Raw genomic sequence first — 22,920 nt, forward strand, 5'->3', positions numbered from 1 at the left:
ACAACTGAAGAGGGCTGCAGTACAGGCCTGGCAGAGCATCACCATGGTTACAGTACAGGCCTGGCAGAGCATCACCAGAGAAGATACCTGGCAGTAGTGACTTCATGCAGTTATTGCATGCAGAGGATTGTCTACAAAATACAAAACTTTTTATGAATCTGTCCTATTACTTATGGTGCACTGAAATAGGGCGACTATGACTAAGATTGCCTTAAATTGCTAGCAGGTTAGCTTGAGTTACTGGCAGGTTATCTTAAATATGTAAAACAACCATTAAGGGAGTGAGACATCAACAATGAGTAGATTATGGAAGGGTTAGGAGCAGGGTTAGCTAGGGTTAGGATCAGGTCAGGCTAGGTTAGCTAGGGTTAGGAGCAGGTCAGGCTAGGTTAGCTAGGGTTTGGAGCAGGTCAGGCTAGGTTAGCTAGGGTTAGGATCAGGTCAGGCTAGGTTAGCTAGGGTTAGGAGCAGGCCAGGCTAGGTTAGCTAGGGTTAGGATCAGGTCAGGTTAGGTTAGCTAGGGTTAGGATCAGGTCAGGCTAGGTTAGCTAGGGTTAGGAGCAGGTCAGGCTAGGTTAGCTAGGGTTTGGATCAGGTCAGGCTAGGTTAGCTAGGGTTAGGAGCAGGTCAGGCTAGGTTAGCTAGGGTTTGGAGCAGGTCAGGCTAGGTTAGCTAGGGTTAGGAGCAGGTCAGGCTAGGTTAGCTAGGGTTAGGAGCAGGCCAGGCTAGGTTAGCTAGGGTTAGGATCAGGTCAGGCTAGGTTAGCTAGGGTTAGGATCAGGTCAGGCTAGGTTAGCTAGGGTTAGGATCAGGTCAGGCTAGGTTAGCTAGGGTTTGGAGCAGGTCAGGCTAGGTTAGCTAGGGTTAGGAGCAGGTCAGGCTAGGTTAGCTCGGGTTAGGAGCAGGTCAGGCTAGGTTAGCTAGGGTTAGGAGCAGGCCAGGCTAGGTTAGCTAGGGTTAGGATCAGGTCAGGCTAGGTTAGCTAGGGTTAGGAGCAGGTCAGGCTAGGTTAGCTAGGGTTAGGAGCAGGTCAGGCTTGGTTAGCTAGGGTTAGGAGCAGGTCAGGCTAGGTTAGCTAGGGTTAGGAGCAGGTCAGGCTAGGTTAGCTAGGGTTAGGATCAGGTCAGGCTAGGTTAGCTAGGGTTAGGAGCAGGTCAGGCTAGGTTAGCTAGGGTTTGGAGCAGGTCAGGCTAGGTTAGCTAGGGTTAGGAGCAGGGGGCCGTTCCACTAAAGGTGGCTTAGTATATCGGCGATTGAAATAAATCAAGCGATCAGGCAACTCGGGATTGGAATTCAAGCCTCAGGTGATTCCTCGAACGAGGATCAGGCTTGTGTGATGAGTGTTCACAGAAGACAGGCTTACAAATCTTCGATATGGGCGCGTGCACGCAGACATAAAGAGCCCCGAAGAGTCGATCTGTCGAAATGAAGATACTCCACTCTGCAGGGGTCCTACATTTGCGCAGCATTCCGAATTATTGATCTTTATGAAGACGGAAAAATAAGATGTAAAATAGTGCAATACTGCCGCAATTAACAAGGCGAGGGAAATGGTTTGGCAAGAAATTGCTGACCGATTAAATGCGTAGGTCATACTAGCCCCAGTTATTGTTATATGTTCATATTTTAATAAATGAATATTACTACTGTGGTGATATCAGCAGCAGGCTACAAACCGTCATATCGCCACAATGGCCTAGTGGTATCGACTGCTGCCATAAGATGTATTCGTCATTTTTGGACGGTGGTTCGAATCCCTCTTCGGACACACTTTTTACTGCATTTCATTGTCTGAATCTAATCTAAAATCTCATCTAAAAAAGTATGTAGGCTATAAAATTATGGTGCAGGCTAATTTACAAGAACTGACACGATTACAATGGTGTTTGAAGCCTTTGCATGAAATCTTCGGTTAAATGTAAAAAAAAATAAAAATAAAAAAACGTAGTCAAGTCTCAAACACGCGACCTTTGGATCTCTAGCTGGCTGCCTTAACCACTGCGCCAGCCAGACCACTGTGATGACAGCAATGCAAGTACAGACAATTTTTTTTTTTTTTACACTTTTATTTATTGATCTATCGATCTATCTATCACACTTTCAAAATATCAAGTTATCTATCACACAATCAAACTATCTATCGATCGATCACACTTTCAAAATATCAAATTATCTATCGATCACACAGTCAACCTATCCATCTATCTATCTCGTGTGAAGTGGGAACTAATATTTCCTAAAAGAGGAACATAAACAAACACTGGCTTCAAAAGATGTTTGAGACTCCCCCAGTCCTTGCATCCAGAGTTCTGTCTATGAATTTGAGAGTGCTACCATTCCTCCAACCCCATACCTCAGCTGTATATGGCAGGGACCGACATTTTGTTTATCCAATACGAGATTGCGGCTTTAAACGATATGTGGAAACAGCACAGATGCATTTCTCTCAACATTTACAGTCTGCTTCTGCCTGCTTTTAAGGCAGTTTGGCTTCTCATGTCAAACACTCTGAATGTGTCTGACATGAGAGTGGCTAGAGTGCAGAAATAAGGAGCCATGCCCTGAAAACCCTTAGGGGTATGTAGCTAGAAAAGTTCTAAAATGAAGCAGTCATGAAACAGTTCCCTTTACTGTATGGACATGACTGCAACCCTGCTCTTAAGTGTGGAACTCTGATGAATGGGTGTCCTTTGGAGCGCTAGCGCACAAAACTCCCCCTGCAGTGAAACAATGAATCTATTTATGAACAACATACATGGAGTCTGTGGGCAGTGGTTTCACTGTGAGAGTGGTCGAAGAAAAAGCAAGCCGTGAAAGTTCTACACATTTATTGTAGTATTCTTCTTAATTCTCCACGCAGCAATTTATGATTAGTAAAACATTTCAAGTAAACAATAATGTCATTCTTCTAGACCCACAGAAACCAAGAGTTCCATTTTGTGTGCAAACATTATAGATTGTCAGACTTGTCCTTGGTTCAAATATATATGTATCTATGATCTATCTATCTCAGTGAGAATTTCGGATTAGAGTAGGTAGTTAATTAACTAAATGCAAAAATACAGTATTTTATTTTACATAAGCTCCTATTCCTGTAGGCTACTGTGTTTCACAGATTCACAGTCAATGGTTCACGTAGAGGTTCATATAGAGGTTAAGAATGGGGAAACAAACAAACACACAGTGCAACCACATTAGGAACATACTATGCTGCAGCTAAAACCAGCAAAGCAAGTGAATGTTAACAAGTGAATGTTTAACTGGACAGTTAGCTTGCGTGTGGCTATCGGCTACTATTTCCTCATTCAACTGATCCAGGACCAGTTTTACTGTGTTGCGCATCGGGCTAAAGATTATGACAGAAATAAAAGGAGCTGATCCAAAATCAGTTGGCGTGAGGAAGTGACGTGAGTGAGGTACATCATGAAATACAGTGCCCTGTGTAAGTAATAGGACAGTGAAGCATTTTCTCTTCTTTTGGCTCAATCAAGACAAAACTATGAGGTGAAAGTAGAGAATCTTTTTTATTTGATGGTATCTGTGTACATTGGTTTCACCATTCAGAACCTACAGCACTTCTTCTGTAGTCTCCTTATTTCAGGGGACCCAAAGGTAATGTCAGGTGTGTTCCGTCGCATAATTTGCAGGCCTACAGACAATAAGAGAACTGTAATTGTCTAGTATTGATTGATCTAGTATTGATTATATCAGAAACTTGGTCGAAAAAGAGTTTGGAACATAATTAAAAGGAAAAGAAGCGTATTTCAGGGCCAAAAAGTGTAAAGTTCTTGACTGGCCAATGGAACATTTCATTTCCTGATGAGAAGATTTTAGGCAAAAAGACCTCAAAACAAACTACAACTGAAGATGGTTACAGTACAGGCCTGGCAGAGCATCACCAGAGAAGATACCCAGTGTCTGGTGGGGTCAATGGGTCACAGACTTCTGGCAGTTATTGCATGCAAAACATTGTCGACCAAATACTGTTACTGGTTAATTTGGACAAATTTGATCAATCTTTCCCATCATTCATTTCTGAATGGTGAAACCAATATATACACAAATACCATCAAATAAAACCTGAGAATCTCTAACCTAACCTCATTGTTTAATTTCAAATCGAAACTCTTGGACTGTAGAGCTACATGAAGAAAGCATGCTTTGCTGTCCCAGTACTTCCTCAGGGCGCTGCAGTTAGCTCGATGGCGCGGGGGTAAAGAAGCTCCTTAGTTCCCTCCAGTCGTGTTCTTCAGATGGCGCGGGGGTAAAGAAGCTCCTTAGTTCCCTCCAGTCGTGTTCTGCAGATATGCGGGGAGCAGTTTTACCTGACTCAGATGAAGACTGGTTCTAGACTCTGTTCCATAGAGCACCTCTGAAAAGTGAGTCCAGAAGGCCTATTTGTGTTCGGGGAAACCACCCCATAATGTACAGTATCTTACTTAATACCTGAATACTACAGTTAGGTCCATATATATTTGGACACAGACAGAATTTGTGTTATTTTAACTGTTTACCAAAACATCTTCAAGTTACAGTTATATAATGAATATGGGCTTAAGTGCAGACTCACAGCTTTAGGGTAAGGGTATTCACATCCAAATTGAAGGAAGGGTTTAGGAATTATAGCTCTTTAATATGTAGCTCCCTCTTTTTCAAGGGACCAAAAGTAATTGGACAATTAACTCAAAAGCTGTTTCATGGGCCAGTGTGGGCTATTCCTTCATAGATCTGACTTGATTCCAAGTGTGGCATTTGCATTTGGAAGCTGTTGCTGTATACACACAACAGGCCATCCTTAGGCTTCAAAAACAAAACAAAAATCCATCAGAGAGATAGCGGGAACATTAATAGTGGCCAAATTAACTGTTTGGTACATTCTGAGAAAAAAAGAACGCACTGGTAAGCTCTGCACCACAAAAAGGTCTGGACATCCATGGAAGACAAGAGTGGTGGATGATCACAGGATCCTTTACATGGTAAAGAAAAACCTCTTCACAACATCCAGCCAAGTGAAGAACAGTCTCCAGGAGGTAGGCATATCATTATCCAAGTGTACCATAAAGGAAAGACTTCACACAAGCAAATACAGAGGGTTCACCACAAGGTGCAAGCCATTCATAAGCCTCAAGAATAGAAAGGCCAGATTAGACTTTGCCAAAAAACATCTAAAAAAGCCAGCCCTGTTCTGGAACAGCATTCTTTGGACAGATGAAACTAAGATCAACCTGTACCAGAATGATGGGGGAAAAAAAGTATGGAGAAGGCTTGGAACAGCTCATGATCCGACGCATACCACATCATCTGTAAAAAAACGTGGAGGCAGTGTGATGACATGGGCATGCATTAACATTTTTATTTATGATTATGTTCATTTGTCCAATTACTTTTGAGCTCCTGAAAATAGGGCACTGTGTATAAAAATGGTTGCAATTCCTAAACATTTCATACAATATTTTTGTTCAACCCCTTGAATTAAAGCTGAAAGTCTGCACTTCAATTACATCTCGATTGTCTCATTTCAAATCCATTGTGGTGGCATACAGAGTCAAAACTATGGAAATTGTGTCACTGTCAAAATACCTAACTGATATCTGACCATCAGACTGAATCGCCAATAACCCCTTCAACATGTGTGGTGCACGAAGCCTGTGGACGAAGGCTGGAGTGTTCAGCTCTTCCCCATCATCTTCAGCAGGAGCTATGGAACAAGGAGGCACAAAGACAAACAGAGCAGAAGGTTGGACATTTGACATTTGACATTTTAGCCATTTTGCAGACACCAAAAGCCACTTAAAAAGAGAGATTACAGGGACAGATTACAGGGTTTCCCTGGAGTAAACTGAGGGCTAACTGCCTTACTCAAGGGCACACTAGTGGTGGTGTTCCCAGGTGGGATTTGACCTTCTGATCACCAGTCCAACTCACTATCCACTAGGCCACCTCTACCTACTCACACCTAGTCTTTACCTTCACTTTAACATACATGACTCGGGTCAGAAGCATCTCTATACAGTACAGATCTGAGGGAGAGAGATTTTTACAATGTAAAAATAAAGTACCGCGTGCGCTCGCTGGAGAATAGGAGGGGGGGTCTACCTGTGTGAGATGTAGCATGGAGAATGGGAGGGGGGGGGGTCTACCTGTATGAGATGTAGCATGGAGAATGGGAGGGGGGGGGGTCTACCTGTATGAGATGTAGCACGGAGAATGGGAGGGGGTCTACCTGTGTGAGATGTAGCATGGAGAATGGGAGGGGGGGGGTCTACCTGTATGAGATGTAACATGGAGAATGGGAGGGGGGGGGTCTACCTGTATGAGATGTAGCACGGAGAATGGGAGGGGGTCTACCTGTGTGAGATGTAGCATGGAGAATGGGAGGGGGGGGGGGGTCTACCTGTATGAGATGTAGCATGGAGAATGGGAGGGGGTCTACCTGTGTGAGATGTAGCATGGAGAATGGGAGGGGGTCTACCTGTGTGAGATGTAGCATGGAGAATGGGAGGGGGTCTAACTGTGAGATGTAGCATGGAGAATGGGAGGGGGGGGGGGGGTCTAACGGTGAGATGTAGCATGGAGAATGGGAGGGGGGGGGTCTACCTGTGTGAGATGTAACATGGAGAATGGGAGGGGGGGGGCTAACTGTGTGAGATGTAACATGGAGAATGGGAGGGGGGGGGTCTACCTGTATGAGATATAGCATGGAGAATGGGGGGGGGGGGTCTACCTGTGTGAGATGTAGCATGGAGAATGGGAGGGGGGGGGGGGTCTACCTGTATGAGATGTAACATGGAGAATGGGAGGGGGGGGGTCTAACTGTGTGAGATGTAGCATGGAGAATGGGAGGGGGTCTAACTGTGAGATGTAGCATGGAGAATGGGAGGGGGGGGGGGGTCTAACGGTGAGATGTAGCATGGAGAATGGGAGGGGGGGGGGGTCTAACGGTGAGATGTAGCACGGAGAATGGGAGGGGGGGGGTCTACCTGTGTGAGATGTAACATGGAGAATGGGAGGGGGGGGTCTAACTGTGTGAGATGTAGCATGGCACTACCAATAGAGCAAATCAAATGACCTCTGACCCCTCCCACCCTGCTGACCCCTCCCACCACCCTGCCCTCTGGACGGCGCTACCGATCCCTGGCCACAAAACATCCCGTAAAAAAAATAAAAATATCCCCCTCTGCTATAAGGACTCTGAACATCTGACTCACTGCACTAACCCTGCCAGATGCACTGCACTTTATAGTTGTACATATTATCTATGATTTTGTCTTGTGGTTATGTGTGTACATTGTCCATTGTGATAGTCATGTGTAATGGGTGTATGTTGATGTAATTGATACTGCTGTATTGAGTTTCTTTCCATCTGTACCGACAACAACTTCCACCGACCTTGGTTGTGTCGTCATTAAACGATTAATTAATTAATTCATGGAGAATGGGAGGGGGGAGGGGTATGTGTACCTGTGTGAGATGGTAGTCTCCGTCCACCAGCTGCTCTATTATGTTGAAGTGATCAGTATCAGGGACGTCTTCAAGACTCACCCTCAGTCCTGACGACTCCAACGCCTGAAAGTTCCAGACAGGAAGGGAGAGGAGAGAGAGGGGAAGGGGGTGAGAGAGGAGAGCGAGGGGAAGGGTGGTACTAATTAAAGCCATCTCGTCTGTACTTTAAGCCCATATTCATTATATAACTGTAACTTGAATATGGTTTAGTAAACCGCTAAAACAACACCAATTCTGCCAGTGTCCAAACATATATGGACCTACAGTATATCTCAAAAGTGAGTACACCCTTTAGATTTTTGCAAATATTCTGTTATATCCTTTCAGGGGATAACATTATCCTACTGAAACTTTGATATAACTTAAAGTAGTCAGTGTGCTGCTTGAATAACAGTATAGATTTATTGTCCTTTGAAAATTACTCAGTACACAGCTGTTAATGTCTAAACAGCTGGCAACAAAAGTGAGTACACCCCATAGTGAACATGTCCTAATTGTGCCCAATGATGTTGTTTTCCCGCCCTGGTGTCATGTGACTCGTTAGTGTTACAAGGATTCAGGTGTAAATGATAAGCAGGGCTGTTAAATTTGGTGTTTTGGGCACAATTCTCTCTGAATGCTGGACAACATGGCACCTCATGGCAAGGAACTCTCTGAGCGGCTGAAAAAAAGGATTATTGCGCTTCACAAAGATGGCCTTGGCTATAAGAAGATTGCCAACACCCTGAAAATGAGTTGCAGCACAGTGGCTAAGATCATACAGCGGTTTTCCAGGACAGGTTCTACTCGGAACAGGCCTCGCCAGGGTCGACCAAAGAAGTTGAGTCCACGTGCTCAGCGTCATATCCAGAGGTTGGTTTCCAAAAATAGATGTGCGAGTGCTTCCAGCATTGCTGCAGAGGTTGCAGAAGTGGGATGTCAGCCTGTCAGTGCCCAGACCATACGCCGCACACTGCATCAAATCGGTTTGTATGGTCGTCGCCCCAGACAGAAGCCTCTTCTGAAACCAATGCATAAGAAAGCCCGCAAACAGTTTGCTGAAGACAATGAATCCAAGAACATGAGTTAATGGAACCATGTCCTGTGGTCTGATGAGACCAAAATAAACCTGTTTGGGTCAGATGGTGTCCGGCGTGTGTGGCGGCACCCTGGTGAGGAGTACCAAGACAAATGTGTTTTGCCTACAGTCAAGCAATGGTGGCAGCATCATGGTCTGGGGCTGCATGAGTGCTGCCGGCACTGGGGAGCTGCATTTCATTGAGGGACACATGAATTCCAATATATACTGTGACATCCTGCAGCAGAGCATGATCCCCTCTCTTCGGAAACTGGGCCGTAGGGCAGTTTTCCAACATGATAATGACCCTAAACACACCTCCAAGATGACAACGGCCTTGCTGAAGAAGCTGAAGGTTAAGGTGATGGACTGGCCAAGTATGTCTCCAGACCTAAACCCAATTGAGCACATGTGGGGCATCCTCAAGAGGCAGGTGGAAGAGTGCAAGGTGTCCAACATCCGTGGGCTCTGTGATGTCGTGATGGAGGAGTGGAAGAAGATTCCAGAAGCAACCTGTGCAGCTCTGGTGAATTCCATGCCCAGGAGGGTTAAAGCAGTGCTAGATAACAATGGTGGTCACACAAAATATTGACACTTTGGGCACAATTTAGACATGTTCACTATGGGGTGTACTCACTTTTGTTGCCAGCTGTTTAGACATTAACAGCTGTGTACTGAGTAATTTTCAATGGACAATACATCTATACTGTTATTCAAGCAGCACACTGACTACTTTAAGTTATATCAAAGTTTCATTAAGATAGTGTTATCCCCTGAAAGGATATGACAGAATATTTGCAAAAATCTAAAGGGTGTACTCACTTTTGAGATATAGTGTATATATCTGTATATCACAGCTGGCACTAGATAAGTGATTGGGCCAGTTCAGCTGGCTGGTAGGGAGCCAGGCCATGCAGTACAGTACAATGTTAAAAACAACCCATATCTGAGCCGACACAGTGAGGTTTGTATTGGCGCGCTGCAGTGTGCGAACTATGCTAAGTGTCTTGTTGCGACTGACTTTATAGTAGTCCTCCGATTGTTGACGGAATTCCGGGGAGTCGTTCTGTGCCACTGCGACCACGATGGCACACGCCGAGGAGGAGAGCTTGAGCTGCGGAACCAGCTGACTGGGACTGTTCCTCTGAGCCACCTCCCTGAGGGGAGGGGAGGGGAGAGGAGAGGAGAGGAGAGGAGAGGAGAGGAGAGGAGAGGAGAGGAGAGGAGAGGAGAGGAGAGGAGAGGAGAGGAGAGGAGAGGGGAGGAGAGGGGAGGAGAGGAGAGGAGAGGAGAGTGGGGAGGGGAGGGGAGGAGGGGAGGGGAGTGGAGGGGAGGAGAGGAGGGGAGGGGAGAGGGGAGGAGAGAGGAGAGGAGAGGAGAGGAGAGGAGGGGAGGGGAGGGGAGGGGAGGGGAGGGGAGGGGAGGGGATGGGAGGGGAGTGGGGAGGGGAGGGGATGGGAGGGGAGTGGGGAGGGGAGGGGATGGGAGTGGGGAGGGGAGGGGATGGGAGTGGGGAGGGGAGGGGAGGGGAGGGGAGAGGAGGGGAGAGGAGGGGAGAGGAGGGGAGGGGAGGGGAGGGGAGGAGAAGAGGGGAGGGGAGGAGAGGGGGAGGGGAGGAGAGGGGGAGGGGGAGGGGAGAGGAGAAGAGAGACGGCTCAGACTGGCACCGACCGACACTGGACACACGCACACGCACACACACACATAACTACCCACTGATAAAGACATCTATACCACAGGGTCCTCTGTAACAGAGGGTCTTTGAGCGGGGTTTAGGGGTTGGGCCGTGGAAGGGTTGTGTATTAAATCAATCAAATGGCATGTGCAGAGTGCAAGGCATGACCAGGGACACTATCGAACATGTTTAGTCTGCTACGGTGGCCAGAGAGAGAGAGATCAACACTGTGAAGCTAGCAGCCAGTAAACTGGTGCGAGATGACCTGGTTTTGGTGTAAAGAAAAATAAATAATGAAATCGATTGAGGTTGGCTGCTAAGCTAGCTCGGCTAACTGTTCACATGCTGCCGGGGTGGCACGGTGGCAGAGTGGTTAAGATCACTGCCTCACAGTCTCAAGGCACTGGGTTCGAATCCCGGTCTCGGAAGGTGCTGGGTTCGATTCCTGGTAATCACTTTGGGAGTTTGCATGTTCTCCCCGTGCCGCGTGGGTTTCCTCCGGGCACTCCGGTTTTCTCCCACATGAATGAAACATGCAGTATGAATGAGTAAGAATGCGAGTGAATGCGAGTGAATGTGAATGCGAGTGAGCATTCCCAGGGCTGCTTCGAAAATGAGACTCGTCTCAAAGGAAATCCCTGGTAAAATAAAGGTTCATTTCATTTCATTTCATGCTAGCTAGCGAGTGAAAACCGAGTGTGTTGTTTCTGCCAATATTTTCATGACATGTCATGAAAATGTGGCTTGACTCCATGGGTCCATGTTTAGAACTGTTTCGGATTATTTATTGTTTATTAATATGTAAAGGGTTGGTTTTTTATTAAGTTGTTTAAACTAGGTATGGTAAAGACTAGCTAGCTGAGTGGCTTGATTGTTGTTTTCCCACCTCCACTTCTACCACCTAAGCCTTATTTTGAGCCAGGAAAAAAAAAACAGCAAGCCTAGTCGGGGGTACATACTCTGTCATCTTCAGGGGATCGTTCACATACGTGGAGAGGATGGGAAGGAGGTCGTATATACCACTGACAAGGAAAGCACCTGAAAGAAAGATAAAGAGAGAGATAGAAAAAGAATGAGAGACAAAGTGTGGGAGAAGAGAGGGAGGGACAGGGGTGACCACTATGAACTATGAACCATTTAAAATGATCTGAAAATCTTGTTACTGTCTGTCTCTGTACGTAGACAGCAGACTGTCATATAAACAAAACAAGGCGTCAGTTGTTGTGGATTAATAATGAGACTCAAGATAGGAACTTGCTTTTAATCTAGGTATACTATTTATTAAAGAAAATGGTCTTTCACAACTCGAGTTGGACCCAGCCCACTTAAGGTAGACTGAGTGCCCACTTACACACAACACATCTCTCATATAGTAAAACAGCGATAGGAGTCCGCATTCCATAAATGTTGGAACATTGGAACAATGTTGGACAAGGTCTTAATTTCACACTGTACACTGGGTCAACATAGTCGCAGGGCCCTGCACTCATGGACAGGACCGGACCAGACTCTCCCAACAATGCCATACATGCCATATATCCTCTGACCTCTGACCTTTAAGATCACATTCAGACCGGGCCAAACAGGTGTTAAATAGTTTCCAATGTTTAAAGAACTTGAAATGCGCTTGATTTAGCTGTGTTTGCACTTTGAGACTATACCAGGACTTCCATTGTTCCTGATGAGCCCAATCAAGCACTAAAACACGGAACGTTCTTCAAATATTTGCAATCATTTCACGTTTGTATTTGACCCAGGTTTCCTCACATGTGACCTCTCACCTCTGATCTGGGGTGTGATGCTGTACTGAGACCAGTCTGTGCTGAGCACCATGGCAGCCAGGTGAGCTCCTGCTGAGTGGCCACATAGGTACAGCCCACTGGAAACACACAACATAGAATAATAATAATAATAATACATTAGACTTTATATAGCGCTTTTCTAGACACTCAAAGACGCTTTACAAACTGAAAAGATAGAGTAAGTAAGTAAGTAAGTAAATAAAGCTTTATTTATATAGCGCCTTTCGTACATGAAATGCAACTCAAAGCGGAGTAGTAGTAGACAAGTAAAATAAAAATAAACCAAAAAAATAGATAAAAGAAAGTATAGGGGTCTAATTAATGTTTAGATTACTAAATCTAAATCTAAGTGTCTTTGTAGGACAATCTATTCTGTATACTGCAATTACACCTAGATTTCGGGCGGAGAAGCAGCGAACAAGCAACGCCAGCGTCCTCTCTTGACCGGCATTTTTTAAAAAGTGATCATATCATATCTATCACACAGTAATTATTATTATTATTATTATTATTATTATTATTATTATTATAATAACGTTTATTTGTATTGCGCTTTTCCTGCAAACGTTGCAGCTCAAAGTGCTCCAATCATTATATAGCCTAATCATAATTTAATTATTTAGTCATTTAAAAGCAATATTAAAAAGATGGGTTTTTAGTCTTTATTTGCTGAGGTTGCATCCCTAATGTAAACTGGCAGTGCATTCCACAATTTGGGTGCATGAAATGAGAATGCAGCCTCACCAAATCTCTTCTTTTGTACATGTGGTACACAGAGAAAACCAGCGTCAGAAGACCTGAGAGCTCTATTGGGCTGATATGCTAGCAAAAGGTCTTTCAGATATTCTGGTGCTGTGCCAGTGAGAGAATACACACAGTTTACAATAATACACATACAAAACACCAACAGAATAAAACACAATTAAGAAAAAACACACATTTTTCAAAAAAAGGATAAGAGAAAAAGAGTCCTTGTCATGTCCTTAATATATTTTTCTGGGTTTTTTGCATTGTGACTGCCAATGGTCGAATTGATTTTTGCTTATGACGACTGATGTATATATGATTCAATTACTGTAGACAAATGTACAACAAGTCACTTTGGATAAAAGCGTCTGTTAAATGTCAAAAATTTAAATATAAAAAACGTTAAACTGACCTAGAGGCACCAGAGTAACCAATTCAAATTCTCTGTGCAGATTGTTCCAGCAGTGAGGTGCACCACAACTAAAAACAGATTTACCCAATTCGGTGAAGACCCGATGAATGATCAATAATAAGGTTAGGTAAGCCTGCATAAAGGTAGTAAGTTTATGCAGTAAGGCTTTATACAAAAAAAGGGAGTAATGAAGAGAACTGCGGGACTTTAACGAGGTCCAGCCAACTATTTCCTAAAGTATGCAATGATGAGTATTAAAAATATCACGATAAAGTAGGGGTACCTAATATAACTCAGTTATATTAAGAGTGTTGGTCCTGAGAGGTTAGGGGTGCTATCCCTGGCCGAGTCATACCACAGACTCTAAAAATAGGACCCAATGCCTCTCAAATTTCAAGTTTGTTACTGACGTCAACATCGTTACGTCACATTACACAAGTGTACGAAAGTACAATTTTTAGGCTTCGGTTCCTGACATTGCAGCACAAGACAAGACTGCTTGGCACCCAGCGTTAAGGAGATGGATGGGGCGGGGGGGTAGGACTAGCGTCCTGTCCAGGTGTGGACTTCAAGCTACAGAAGCAGGAGCCATTCTGGCCTGTGTGACCGAATTCGCCTCAGACTGAGGCCTTGTCCACACGGAGACAAATTTGGGTGTATTTGTGTTTTTATTGTAGCCCAGCTACTAACGTGAGCTATGAGCATTTCAATAAATAAGTCCATTTAATAAATAAGCATCATTTCATGGTTATGTACACGGTTATTAACATTGTTATAAGTTTATAATGTGTACTTGTTTACAAGCTCTAATGTGAGTTCGCTCATTGGTTATATGTCATTCATTCATTTCTTTATTTCATTGGTCCATCGGGAAGAGCTAGCCAATGAAATGTATGCTGAGAGAGAGGGGGCGGGACTTTGTACTAATAGCGTTAGGTAGGGATGCTCCGATTTATCGGCCACCGATTTAAATCGGCCGATTTCACTCCAAATGACTCGATCGGTGATCGGCAAAAATGGCCGATCGCAAAAACCGATTATTTTTTTTTTCCCTGGGGAAGACAGATAACTGAACAGAAAACATAGGAGGACGTAACAGTATGTAAACCATGAAGGCCACGTTTATGATGTCTTTTATACAGCCATATCGACTGACTTGGGCTTCAGGCCCTAACTGGGTGATAGGCCAGACCTTTACTATGCCATAAAAATGGGTCTGCGTTTGCTTGGTGCCTAATGGATCAAAACTTTTGTCTAAAAAGCAAAAAATATGTAGGCTATCCAGTCAGTAGGCCTACAATTATGTATTTTAAAAAAAAATCGGTATCGGTATCGGTTGATCTTGAGGAAAAAAATCGGTGATCGGTATCGGCCCCAAAAATCCAGATCGGAGCATCCCTAGCGTTAGGTTGCGTGTCAGAATGTTTGAGGACCTCGTCGAGTGAAGTAAGACTTGTGTATGCTGTGTGTATTAACAATTCGGGAATCAACGAACAGTTATTCTTTTGGATGTTGGTGCACATTGAAGCTACCAGAGGTAAATACATATGTCTGGTGTTTGTTTATAAGCTACATCTACTCGTTGTAGTATGTTATATTTGACTGTAGAGCTAATCTCGGCTAGCGGTTAGCTTAGGATAATTACGTTAGCATGTTGCTAGCCTTTGCTGAGTGATAAATTGTTTCTAGCTTTATCAAAACGAAATAGCTATTGGATTTTGTAGCTCAGTGTATTCTGTTAATTCAGAATTGGAAGTCGAGAGACCCAGCAAAAGGAAAGCTCTTCGTTGGACAACGGAGACCGTTTCCAATCGCCTGGGGTAACTCGAGACCGTCCATTGAATCTTCGCGTCAGTGTCCTTCAATCATTCTCCTGCGCTCGTGGGAGAGCGCTGGACCTCATCCCCCTCATCTCTGCCTCTTTTTACACCATCTTTCAAACCCCTCGTTTACCTACGAGTTCCCCACGAGGTTACGTGAGTACTGAACCACGCACAAGCTTTTACTTGAAAGGAATTGGAATAGGCTTTGAGCCTATATTTGGTTATGTGATATTGTGATATTGTCTGTTGACATTGTATTGTGAATATTGTCTATTGACTTTGTATAACATTATAATTGACTACCAACACTTTAAATTTAGCATTTAGTAAATAAATATATACCCTTTGGTATTTGATTTTAAAGCCACTGTGTTGTGTCATAAACAGGTAATAGGCAATTCATATTCAGATGATTAAAACATAAATACATTAAAAGGATTAAAAAGGAAGTCCTATTTAAAATACTTCCACATAGTTAATGGAGGCACTGATCGTCATAATTTGAATAGTTTATTATTACAGGTAATACCGCCACTTATTTAAAATAGAACTCAGGCCCCGCCCATATGGCAGGGGTTACATTATCATATGGACGTTTCGTCCACACTGAACCGCGTTCTGGGAGCCTGAATACACTATTTTTTTAAACCAGGTCCCAGAGTGAACAAACCTGAAGACGCCACCGTTGCATTTCCGTCTCTACAAGTCATACGCATCTTTCCTGAACCGATGACGCCATAGCCCCGCCTCTCCTTTAACCCGCATGCGCTAACCCAGCCAACAACAACAACAACGGCGCCTTACAGGGTTGTTGCGTTTGTTGCGCATGCTCCATTCTTCTTCTCTGTTTCATCACTTGTGGCAGCGTTACAGCATTTTCAGTGGTTTCGTTTGGACGCACATATTTCTTGAGACGACTTTGTGTTTACGGAAAACCTTTTTTAAATGAAAAAGAAAAAGATGGGTTCTGTCTCTGTGTGGATGTGGCCTGACTTACTGTATCTAATGTGACAGTACCGCTGGAGGACGGACCGGCTTACCTAATGTGAGAGTACTGCTGGATAACGGACACCACACCCCTCCGCACCTGGGACACCATCAAATCCATATTTCCTGAATAGAAAACGAGAGGAAGAGTGAAAGGGTAGGGGGGGGGAAAAGAGAAAAGAACAAAAAGAGGGAAAGGGTAAGAAGAAGAGATCGACTTTGATCTTTTCCTCAGAGACAATCTATTATTATGACATACATTTGTGACATCCAGGGTACCTTTTGGGGCAATGTCATAGCCAATGGCGACCACCACAACGCCCTTATGAACCAATGGGACGGCCATAAATCCAGATTCCTCCTTGCTGCAAGGACGTGGTCGCAATACACAGAGAATATACATTGAATGGAGGAGAAGAACCAAAGCAGAAAAAGAGCCAGAGTTAGAATAGAGCGCCAGACAGACTGTCTGGGTTTAACCAAAGCCCCTCTGCTTCGTTAAACCATTTCATTGAATCATTGTATTGTCCCTCTAGGCTGGGCTGTTTGCACCGTGGTCAACAGAACTAGCAGTTTGCACAGTACACACTAACCAGACTCTCAGACAGACAATGTTGTTAAGTGTTACAGCTGAAAAAGTCTCAAGAAAAACAAAAGGGACTAAACTAAAGCGCTTCTCAATAAGCCGTACACATAAAGCAAGCCACACCATAAGAAGTTAGACAGAGTCACTGAACTGAACTAGCGTATAAAAGGTTACGGTTTTAAGAGTAGGCCCTCATACCTACACAACACAGAAAACAAAACATCCACTGATAACAGCAAACAAAACATCTCCCACTACCCCCAACTGTCCAGTCTATTCGGTTGTTAAGTCTGACGTCAAACGTGAGGTTTAGCAATTTCCGGTTCCAAACCAGAAATTCCCTGCACCAGAGTACCAGTGTACTACAGCGGTAGAATGACAGTTCAATCGTTTTTTAGACTCGGATCTATTCATACAACAAGGGACACAGCACTTTCCCGTTTTTCCCATATTTGTCAGCGTCTTTGAGCCTCGGAAAAGCGCTATATAAATATAATGAATTATTATTATTATATATATCACGACTTAACAACCGAATAGCAGGGCGGAACCAGAAAACAAAAAGAGAAAGAGTTTGTCTTTCTCAGTACCTCAGGAACTGCCAGTATCCTCCATGGATGTAGATAACCAGGGGAACATCTGGAATAGGAAAAACACAGAACAATGTTCAAAATGATAAATCAAACATATCGCTCCTCACTCTTTGGATGCTCAGAGACTGCTTCCAACTACATTTACATTTACATTTTTGGCATTTAGCAGACGCCTTATTCCAAAGCGACTTACAATCAATACATTTGAATACTAAGCATGTGAATCAGCAATCCACCATTCGTTGCAGGAAGAGTAATCTAGCTCGGGCCCGGGCCACTGATAGAAGAAAAAACCTTCTCCCTATCGCCTTCTACTAATTTTTTTTTTTTTTTTTTTTTTCAGAAGATGTCAGAAGATGTCTCAGGAGGAGCAGTTAAGATGTAACCTGAAGAGATGGGTCTTCAGTCTACGACGGAAGATGGGTAGTGACTCAGCCGTTCTGACGGCCGTGGGGAGCTCATTCCACCAGCGGGGAGCCAGTGTTGTGAAGAGACGTGATCGGGCAGCCCGACTGCTGTGTAGAGGAGGTGGGGCCAGTCGGCCAGCCGAGGTGGAGGAGCGGAGTGAGCGGGCAGGGGTTTGGGGGGTTACCATTTCCTTCAGGTAGGCAGGGGCTGTCCCTTTAGCTGCCTGGTATGCAAGCACCAGGGTCTTGAATCTGATGCGAGCTGCTATCGGGAGCCAGTGCAGGGTGCGAAGGAGAGGGGTGACATGCGAGTATTTGGGGAGGTTGAATAACAACTATACGCCTGAGGAACGGTTGGCATTAATGACTGGTATGGTAGCTGCTAAGAAAATGATACTACTGGATTGGAAATCACCTCCACCTCCCTGCTTCCAGAAATGGCTGAACAAATTAATCAGTATCATGCAGACGGAGAGAATACACTTCTATAACTCTAAAGTTCCCAATAGATATTTGAACATTTATATGATATTTGACAATTATTGATTATCTCAAAGTTTAAAGAATTGTTGATTATATCCTGTAGTGATGCAAGCCTGTACTCTTTCTTATTTTATTTTATTTTACTAATTTGTATCCCTGACACCTGACGATATTACATTTTGGAAATTGCTTTGAACCAAATCATACTAGACATTTATAGCTGGCAGCTTGTGTTTGTTTGTCTTTTGTATAAAACTGAAAAACTGAAAATAAAATATATTTTAAAAAGAACAAATTAAAGACACTCCTGCGGAAAAACATATCGCTCCTCTATTCCATCGTGTCTGCTGCAACATTAACTGCTTTTAAAGTTCATTCAACAGGAAAATGACTAATTATTATACAAGCTCAACACATACAAACATCTGTTGTTGTTGTCCAGCAAGGCAAAATCCAACAAATGTCCCCTCTACTAGCTATTCACTAACTAGGGGTGGGCATCAATTATCGACGATCGATAATTGATTGATAAGGATCTTGGTCGATCACAAAATATTTTGCTCGATAATCATTAATACATTGAGTGAAAATGTGTTTGTCCACGTTATGTGTGAGAAATGAACTTTGCATTTGCCTTCGCATTGAATTTCGCAACGCAGTACGGCATGATGCAACAAGTTCCCGTACGTTAGCCAGCAGAGCAAGCTCGGACATGGCAAAACGAAGCTTGGTGTGGGAGCATTTTGATCTAAAAGGCGACGCCGCTCATTGCAAACACTGCGCAGTGATATATAAATACAACACGACGACGACCCCGATGAAATACCACCTGCAAACAGTACATCCGACCCTGATTGCTCCTTCGCTACCTTCTCAGCCCTCCATCACGTCTCATCTAATACGCGGGAGGTGTGATGCACAACGAGAAGAGAAAGTAACGATGGCCATCTGCAAATTAATCGAAACAGATATTCTTATTTTCAAGAATAACGTTTTTTCCCCAAGGAAAACATGCTTGTTATTTCTGCCCTAGGCGTTGTTTTAATGAAAAAAAAGCTTATCAATTAATCGATAATTGATCGTTAATTATTGTGATTATCGAAAAAGACATTTTGATCGTTTGCCCAGCCCTATCACTAACCTAACCAAACCAAACCAAACCAAACCAAACCAAACCTAACCTTTTATGTATGCACTTTGGCTTCTCTGTCAATTATGACGGGAGGCACGAAAAAGGTACCTCGACAACTTCTGATAATGTAGGCATATTTTTCATACCATGTTAAAAAAAATCTGTCAACCCTGATTTCTGGTCGTAAGTATTGAACACATTTGACATTTACGATTGCCGGCCACGCCCTTTTTCCGAGCAGGTTGTCGGGAGAGACAATTGACAATTGATTGACTCTTAACACACCTCACACCACAGGATTTTGTTATAGGAAAATGTTAAGAGCCATCTGATAATCGGGCATTTTCTGTCGTTTTCAGACATCCGAAAATCCTTATGTGTGTACCCCGCTTTATGTGTGTACCCCGCTTAACCAAACCTAACCTAACCAAACCAAACCAAACCAAACCAAACCTAACCAAACCTAACCAAACCTAACCAAACCAAACCAAACCTAACCAAACCAAACCTAACCAAACCAAACCAAACCTAACCAAACCAAACCAAACCTAACCAACCTTAACCAAACCTAACCTAACCTAACCAAACCAAACCAAACCAAACCTAACCCTTGGGTTGCAGATAATAGTGTGATAATCTGTGGACCATCAGCTGAGACCTATCCAAATAACAGACGTAAACAAATACATTCAAATGCGTAGTCATGGGTTTATGTAAAGGGATGAAGAGAGGGCAGCTAAACTCTGTCTGTGAGGGGATTGCATAATCCCATCTGTAAAATGGTAAATGGACTGCACTTATATAGCGCCTTTTTTGCTGCTCCAAAGCTGCTCCAAAGCGCTTTACAACGGCCTCTCATTCACCCATTCACACACATTCACACACCGATGGCGGCAAGCTGCCATGCAAGGCGCCGGCCCACTCACTGGGACCAATTTTAGGGTTCAGTGTCTTGCCCAAGGACACTTCGACATGTGGCCAGCCGGGGCTCGAACCACTGATCTGCCAACCTTGCGATCATTAGACGGCGACTCTACCTCCTGCGCCACAGCCGCCCCAAACACACATGTGTACACACACATGTGCACCCCCCCCCCTTGCCTCCGTTGGGCAGCCTACCTAGAGAGGAGGTGTTGGGTATGTAAACGTCCAGCTTCTCTCCGTCTCCCTCACCATATGGAACGTTGAGGAGGGTCTGGGCTAGTCCACGGGCACGCTCCGTACCTAAACACACACACACACACACACACACACACACACACACACACACACACACACACACACACACACAATGGATATAGAAGGCCTATTTGTTTATTTAATAAGTGCATCTTCAGTATCTTTTTGAACGATATTTAGTTGTTTTCTTTGCGGATATCAAGAGGTAAATGATTCCAAACTGTACTGGATCTATTAAGCACTGTTCTTTTCAGGAAGTTAGTTCTTGTTTTTTTTATATCACCATGGTCAGCCTTTCTGGTGTTATGGTTATGAACAGTATTACAAAAGACGATTTCATCTTGCAAGAACTGAGGTTTATGTGTTCGCAGACTAATGCAAAAAAAATTCCCAGTGCTTGAGGTTAGCCTCTTCTCCACATCAAGCCACTATAGGCGAAGAGAAAATCCCAACAACTGAGTACCATCCTTCAATCACAGTGAGACGTTAACCAATGGTGGTAGATAATCCATCTATTGAGTAAATAATCCACCGACCTTCTTTGAGCGCCGCTACGTGGGCTTTGATGACGTCGTCCGCCGACATTCTGTGCGACCACCGACTGGGAGAATACTGTTTGTCGAGCTCCTGTCAAACGGTAGAAGTGTGTTACCGGTCGGCGGCCATACACGCCCCGGTGTGCCGGCTGGCTGAGACAGGACCATACACGCCCCAGTGTACCCAGGGTTGAGGCAGGCAGGGTTGCCAGATGGAATTGTCAATTTCCAGCCCAACCACAGTCTACCTACCGCCCAAATGTTTTTTTTTACGGCCCAGTGTGATCAGAAGTAGCCCATTCGGCGGGAACACGCCCCACCTGGCAACCCTGGAGGCAGGACCACGTCAGTGAGGACGCAGAGAACACCGCCCTCTAAAGGCGGTTATCCGAACATACATGCACTGACCTGATTTACACTGCTGTGGTCATGTTAGCGAACAACCTGGCAACAAGTGAGTGCATAATATTATGAGATATTGCAAAGATATTATAGATATTGCAAAACTCAGTTTTATTTCGGCCAAAAGAAGGCCGTGAATTAACCACGTTAAAACGGATGGATTTAATGCTGCTTAAATTAAAGGACTGCTTTGAGAATGTATGTTGTCAGAAATGTCATGTCTTATACAATAATAGCTTCATTTCTTCACTGTCTCTTAAACGGAACTTTTCCATTTACTGAAACGTACATCCTTGTACTTATATATATAATGTCATGTCTTCTACGATATCGTCAACATGTATCCACTGTCTCTTAAACGGAACTATTGAATCTAATGAAACTTACATCATTCTTCATATCTCTCCAATGTGCCATGTTTGCTCTTGAAGTAACAGAAACTCTGACCCTTTAATTTGAAATCAGGCACTTAAGCCAGATAAGGTAAAATGAAGATTTCTTCCAAATAAAAGCGCCCACGTTAGGTCCAGCCACAACCTTTGGACTGAATAGCAAAATTGAGAAAAACAACCAATGAGATGCCCTTTTTCCATACACGCCCCCTTTTAAAACTCGGATAAACAAACAATGCTCGCTCAAATTCTTCACTGACAGTGACTGACCGACCGTGACTGAATGACATTCAATGATTTACAATGGCGGGAGTTCAAATTTCTTAAATGTTTTTTAAAGATCAGATACATCAGATATTAGCGAGTTGTTTGTCCGAGTTTTCTGCCTGTAGTGACTTTTGCTGCGATATGATTGGACAATTTCTATTTTGGGGCGTGGCTTAGCGATAGGGCTATTATTCCATGCCTCCAAGAACCGTCAATTATTTACAGTAGTAGGCTAAATGTGTGCAACTGAACTGTGGAAGTGAAGTCAAGACTAGAGAATGACTAGATGATAGCCTGAGAGTGGAGGCACTGGCCTACCTGTTTCTCAGTGAAACACAGGCATAAATAGAATCAAATGCTTTGAGGTGAGCTAATGGATTATGTAAATAATGTCATCATCATGGCCTCTGTAAACATATGTAAGAGTGGTGATGACAAGATGTGCACTGATAGGGAGATAATCCACGATATAGCAGGTCTTTTTTTTTTAATACGGTGCCTTTTCCGTCCCCAGTGCAGATCATGTTGTATTTTGTCTAAATTTGGACAAATACTAATACCATTAGTTTTTTCATGTATAGTCAATTGTTATTATGTTTTTTACATTTTAAAAGCTTTGGTTAAAGATGTAAATGGGATTTTGCCATGTCCCCAGTGTTCAACTTCAATCCAAAAAATAACTATTAAAAACATATACATTTCCAAATATGTTATTATTATTTCATTTTCCTGATCAATATCTATTGAAATCAAATATATTTTTTATCAAAAAAATATTTTGTACAAAAAATTAAGGTTGTATGTTTGTCCCTGCGGTCACTGTCCACCCTGTTAAGCTGTGTTAATGTCCCTTTTAAAAGAAAACCATATTTCTCAATCACATCACTCTCATGAGGTGACATCACATCAGTGGAGGGGATTTCAAATGTGGTAAGCT

General features: G+C 43.6%; 1 protein-coding gene across 2 annotated transcripts; it reads right to left on the reverse strand.

Annotated features, from left to right (window-relative positions):
- Nucleotides 1–2,838: 2,838 nt before the first annotated feature.
- Nucleotides 2,839–22,040, reverse strand: afmid (arylformamidase). 2 transcript variants are annotated; one of them, XM_080524864.1, is made up of 11 exons: nucleotides 21,712–22,035; nucleotides 20,923–21,013; nucleotides 20,327–20,431; nucleotides 17,183–17,231; nucleotides 16,286–16,371; nucleotides 16,060–16,132; nucleotides 12,017–12,114; nucleotides 11,195–11,273; nucleotides 9,582–9,717; nucleotides 7,462–7,566; nucleotides 2,839–5,698 (listed from the first exon to the last, which is right to left on the reverse strand). In XM_080524864.1, exons 1-11 carry the CDS (start codon nucleotides 21,739–21,741, stop codon nucleotides 5,669–5,671), a joined length of 882 nt encoding a protein of 293 aa, XP_080380990.1. In that variant the 5' UTR covers nucleotides 21,742–22,035; the 3' UTR covers nucleotides 2,839–5,668. The 2 variants fall into 2 exon arrangements, with proteins under 2 accessions (XP_080380990.1, XP_080380991.1); XM_080524865.1 differs by lacking the exon at nucleotides 20,327–20,431 and having other exon boundaries at nucleotides 21,712–22,040.
- Nucleotides 22,041–22,920: the final 880 nt, after the last annotated feature.

Source organism: Nansenia antarctica (assembly GCF_963989245.1).
Source record: "Nansenia antarctica genome assembly, chromosome: 2".
NCBI lineage: Eukaryota > Metazoa > Chordata > Actinopteri > Argentiniformes > Microstomatidae > Nansenia > Nansenia antarctica.

Excerpts from the sequence above, each read along its gene's own strand:
- afmid (XM_080524864.1), bottom strand. The coding sequence starts at position 21,741 with ATGGCACATTGGAGAGATATGAAGAATGAT. Across the intron at positions 16,133-16,285 it reads CTATGACATTGCCCCAAAAG|GAAATATGGATTTGATGGTG; the intron begins GTACCCTGGATG and ends TTTTCTATTCAG. Across the intron at positions 11,274-12,016 it reads CATCACACCCCAGATCAGAG|GTGCTTTCCTTGTCAGTGGT; the intron begins GTGAGAGGTCAC and ends TCTTTCTTTCAG.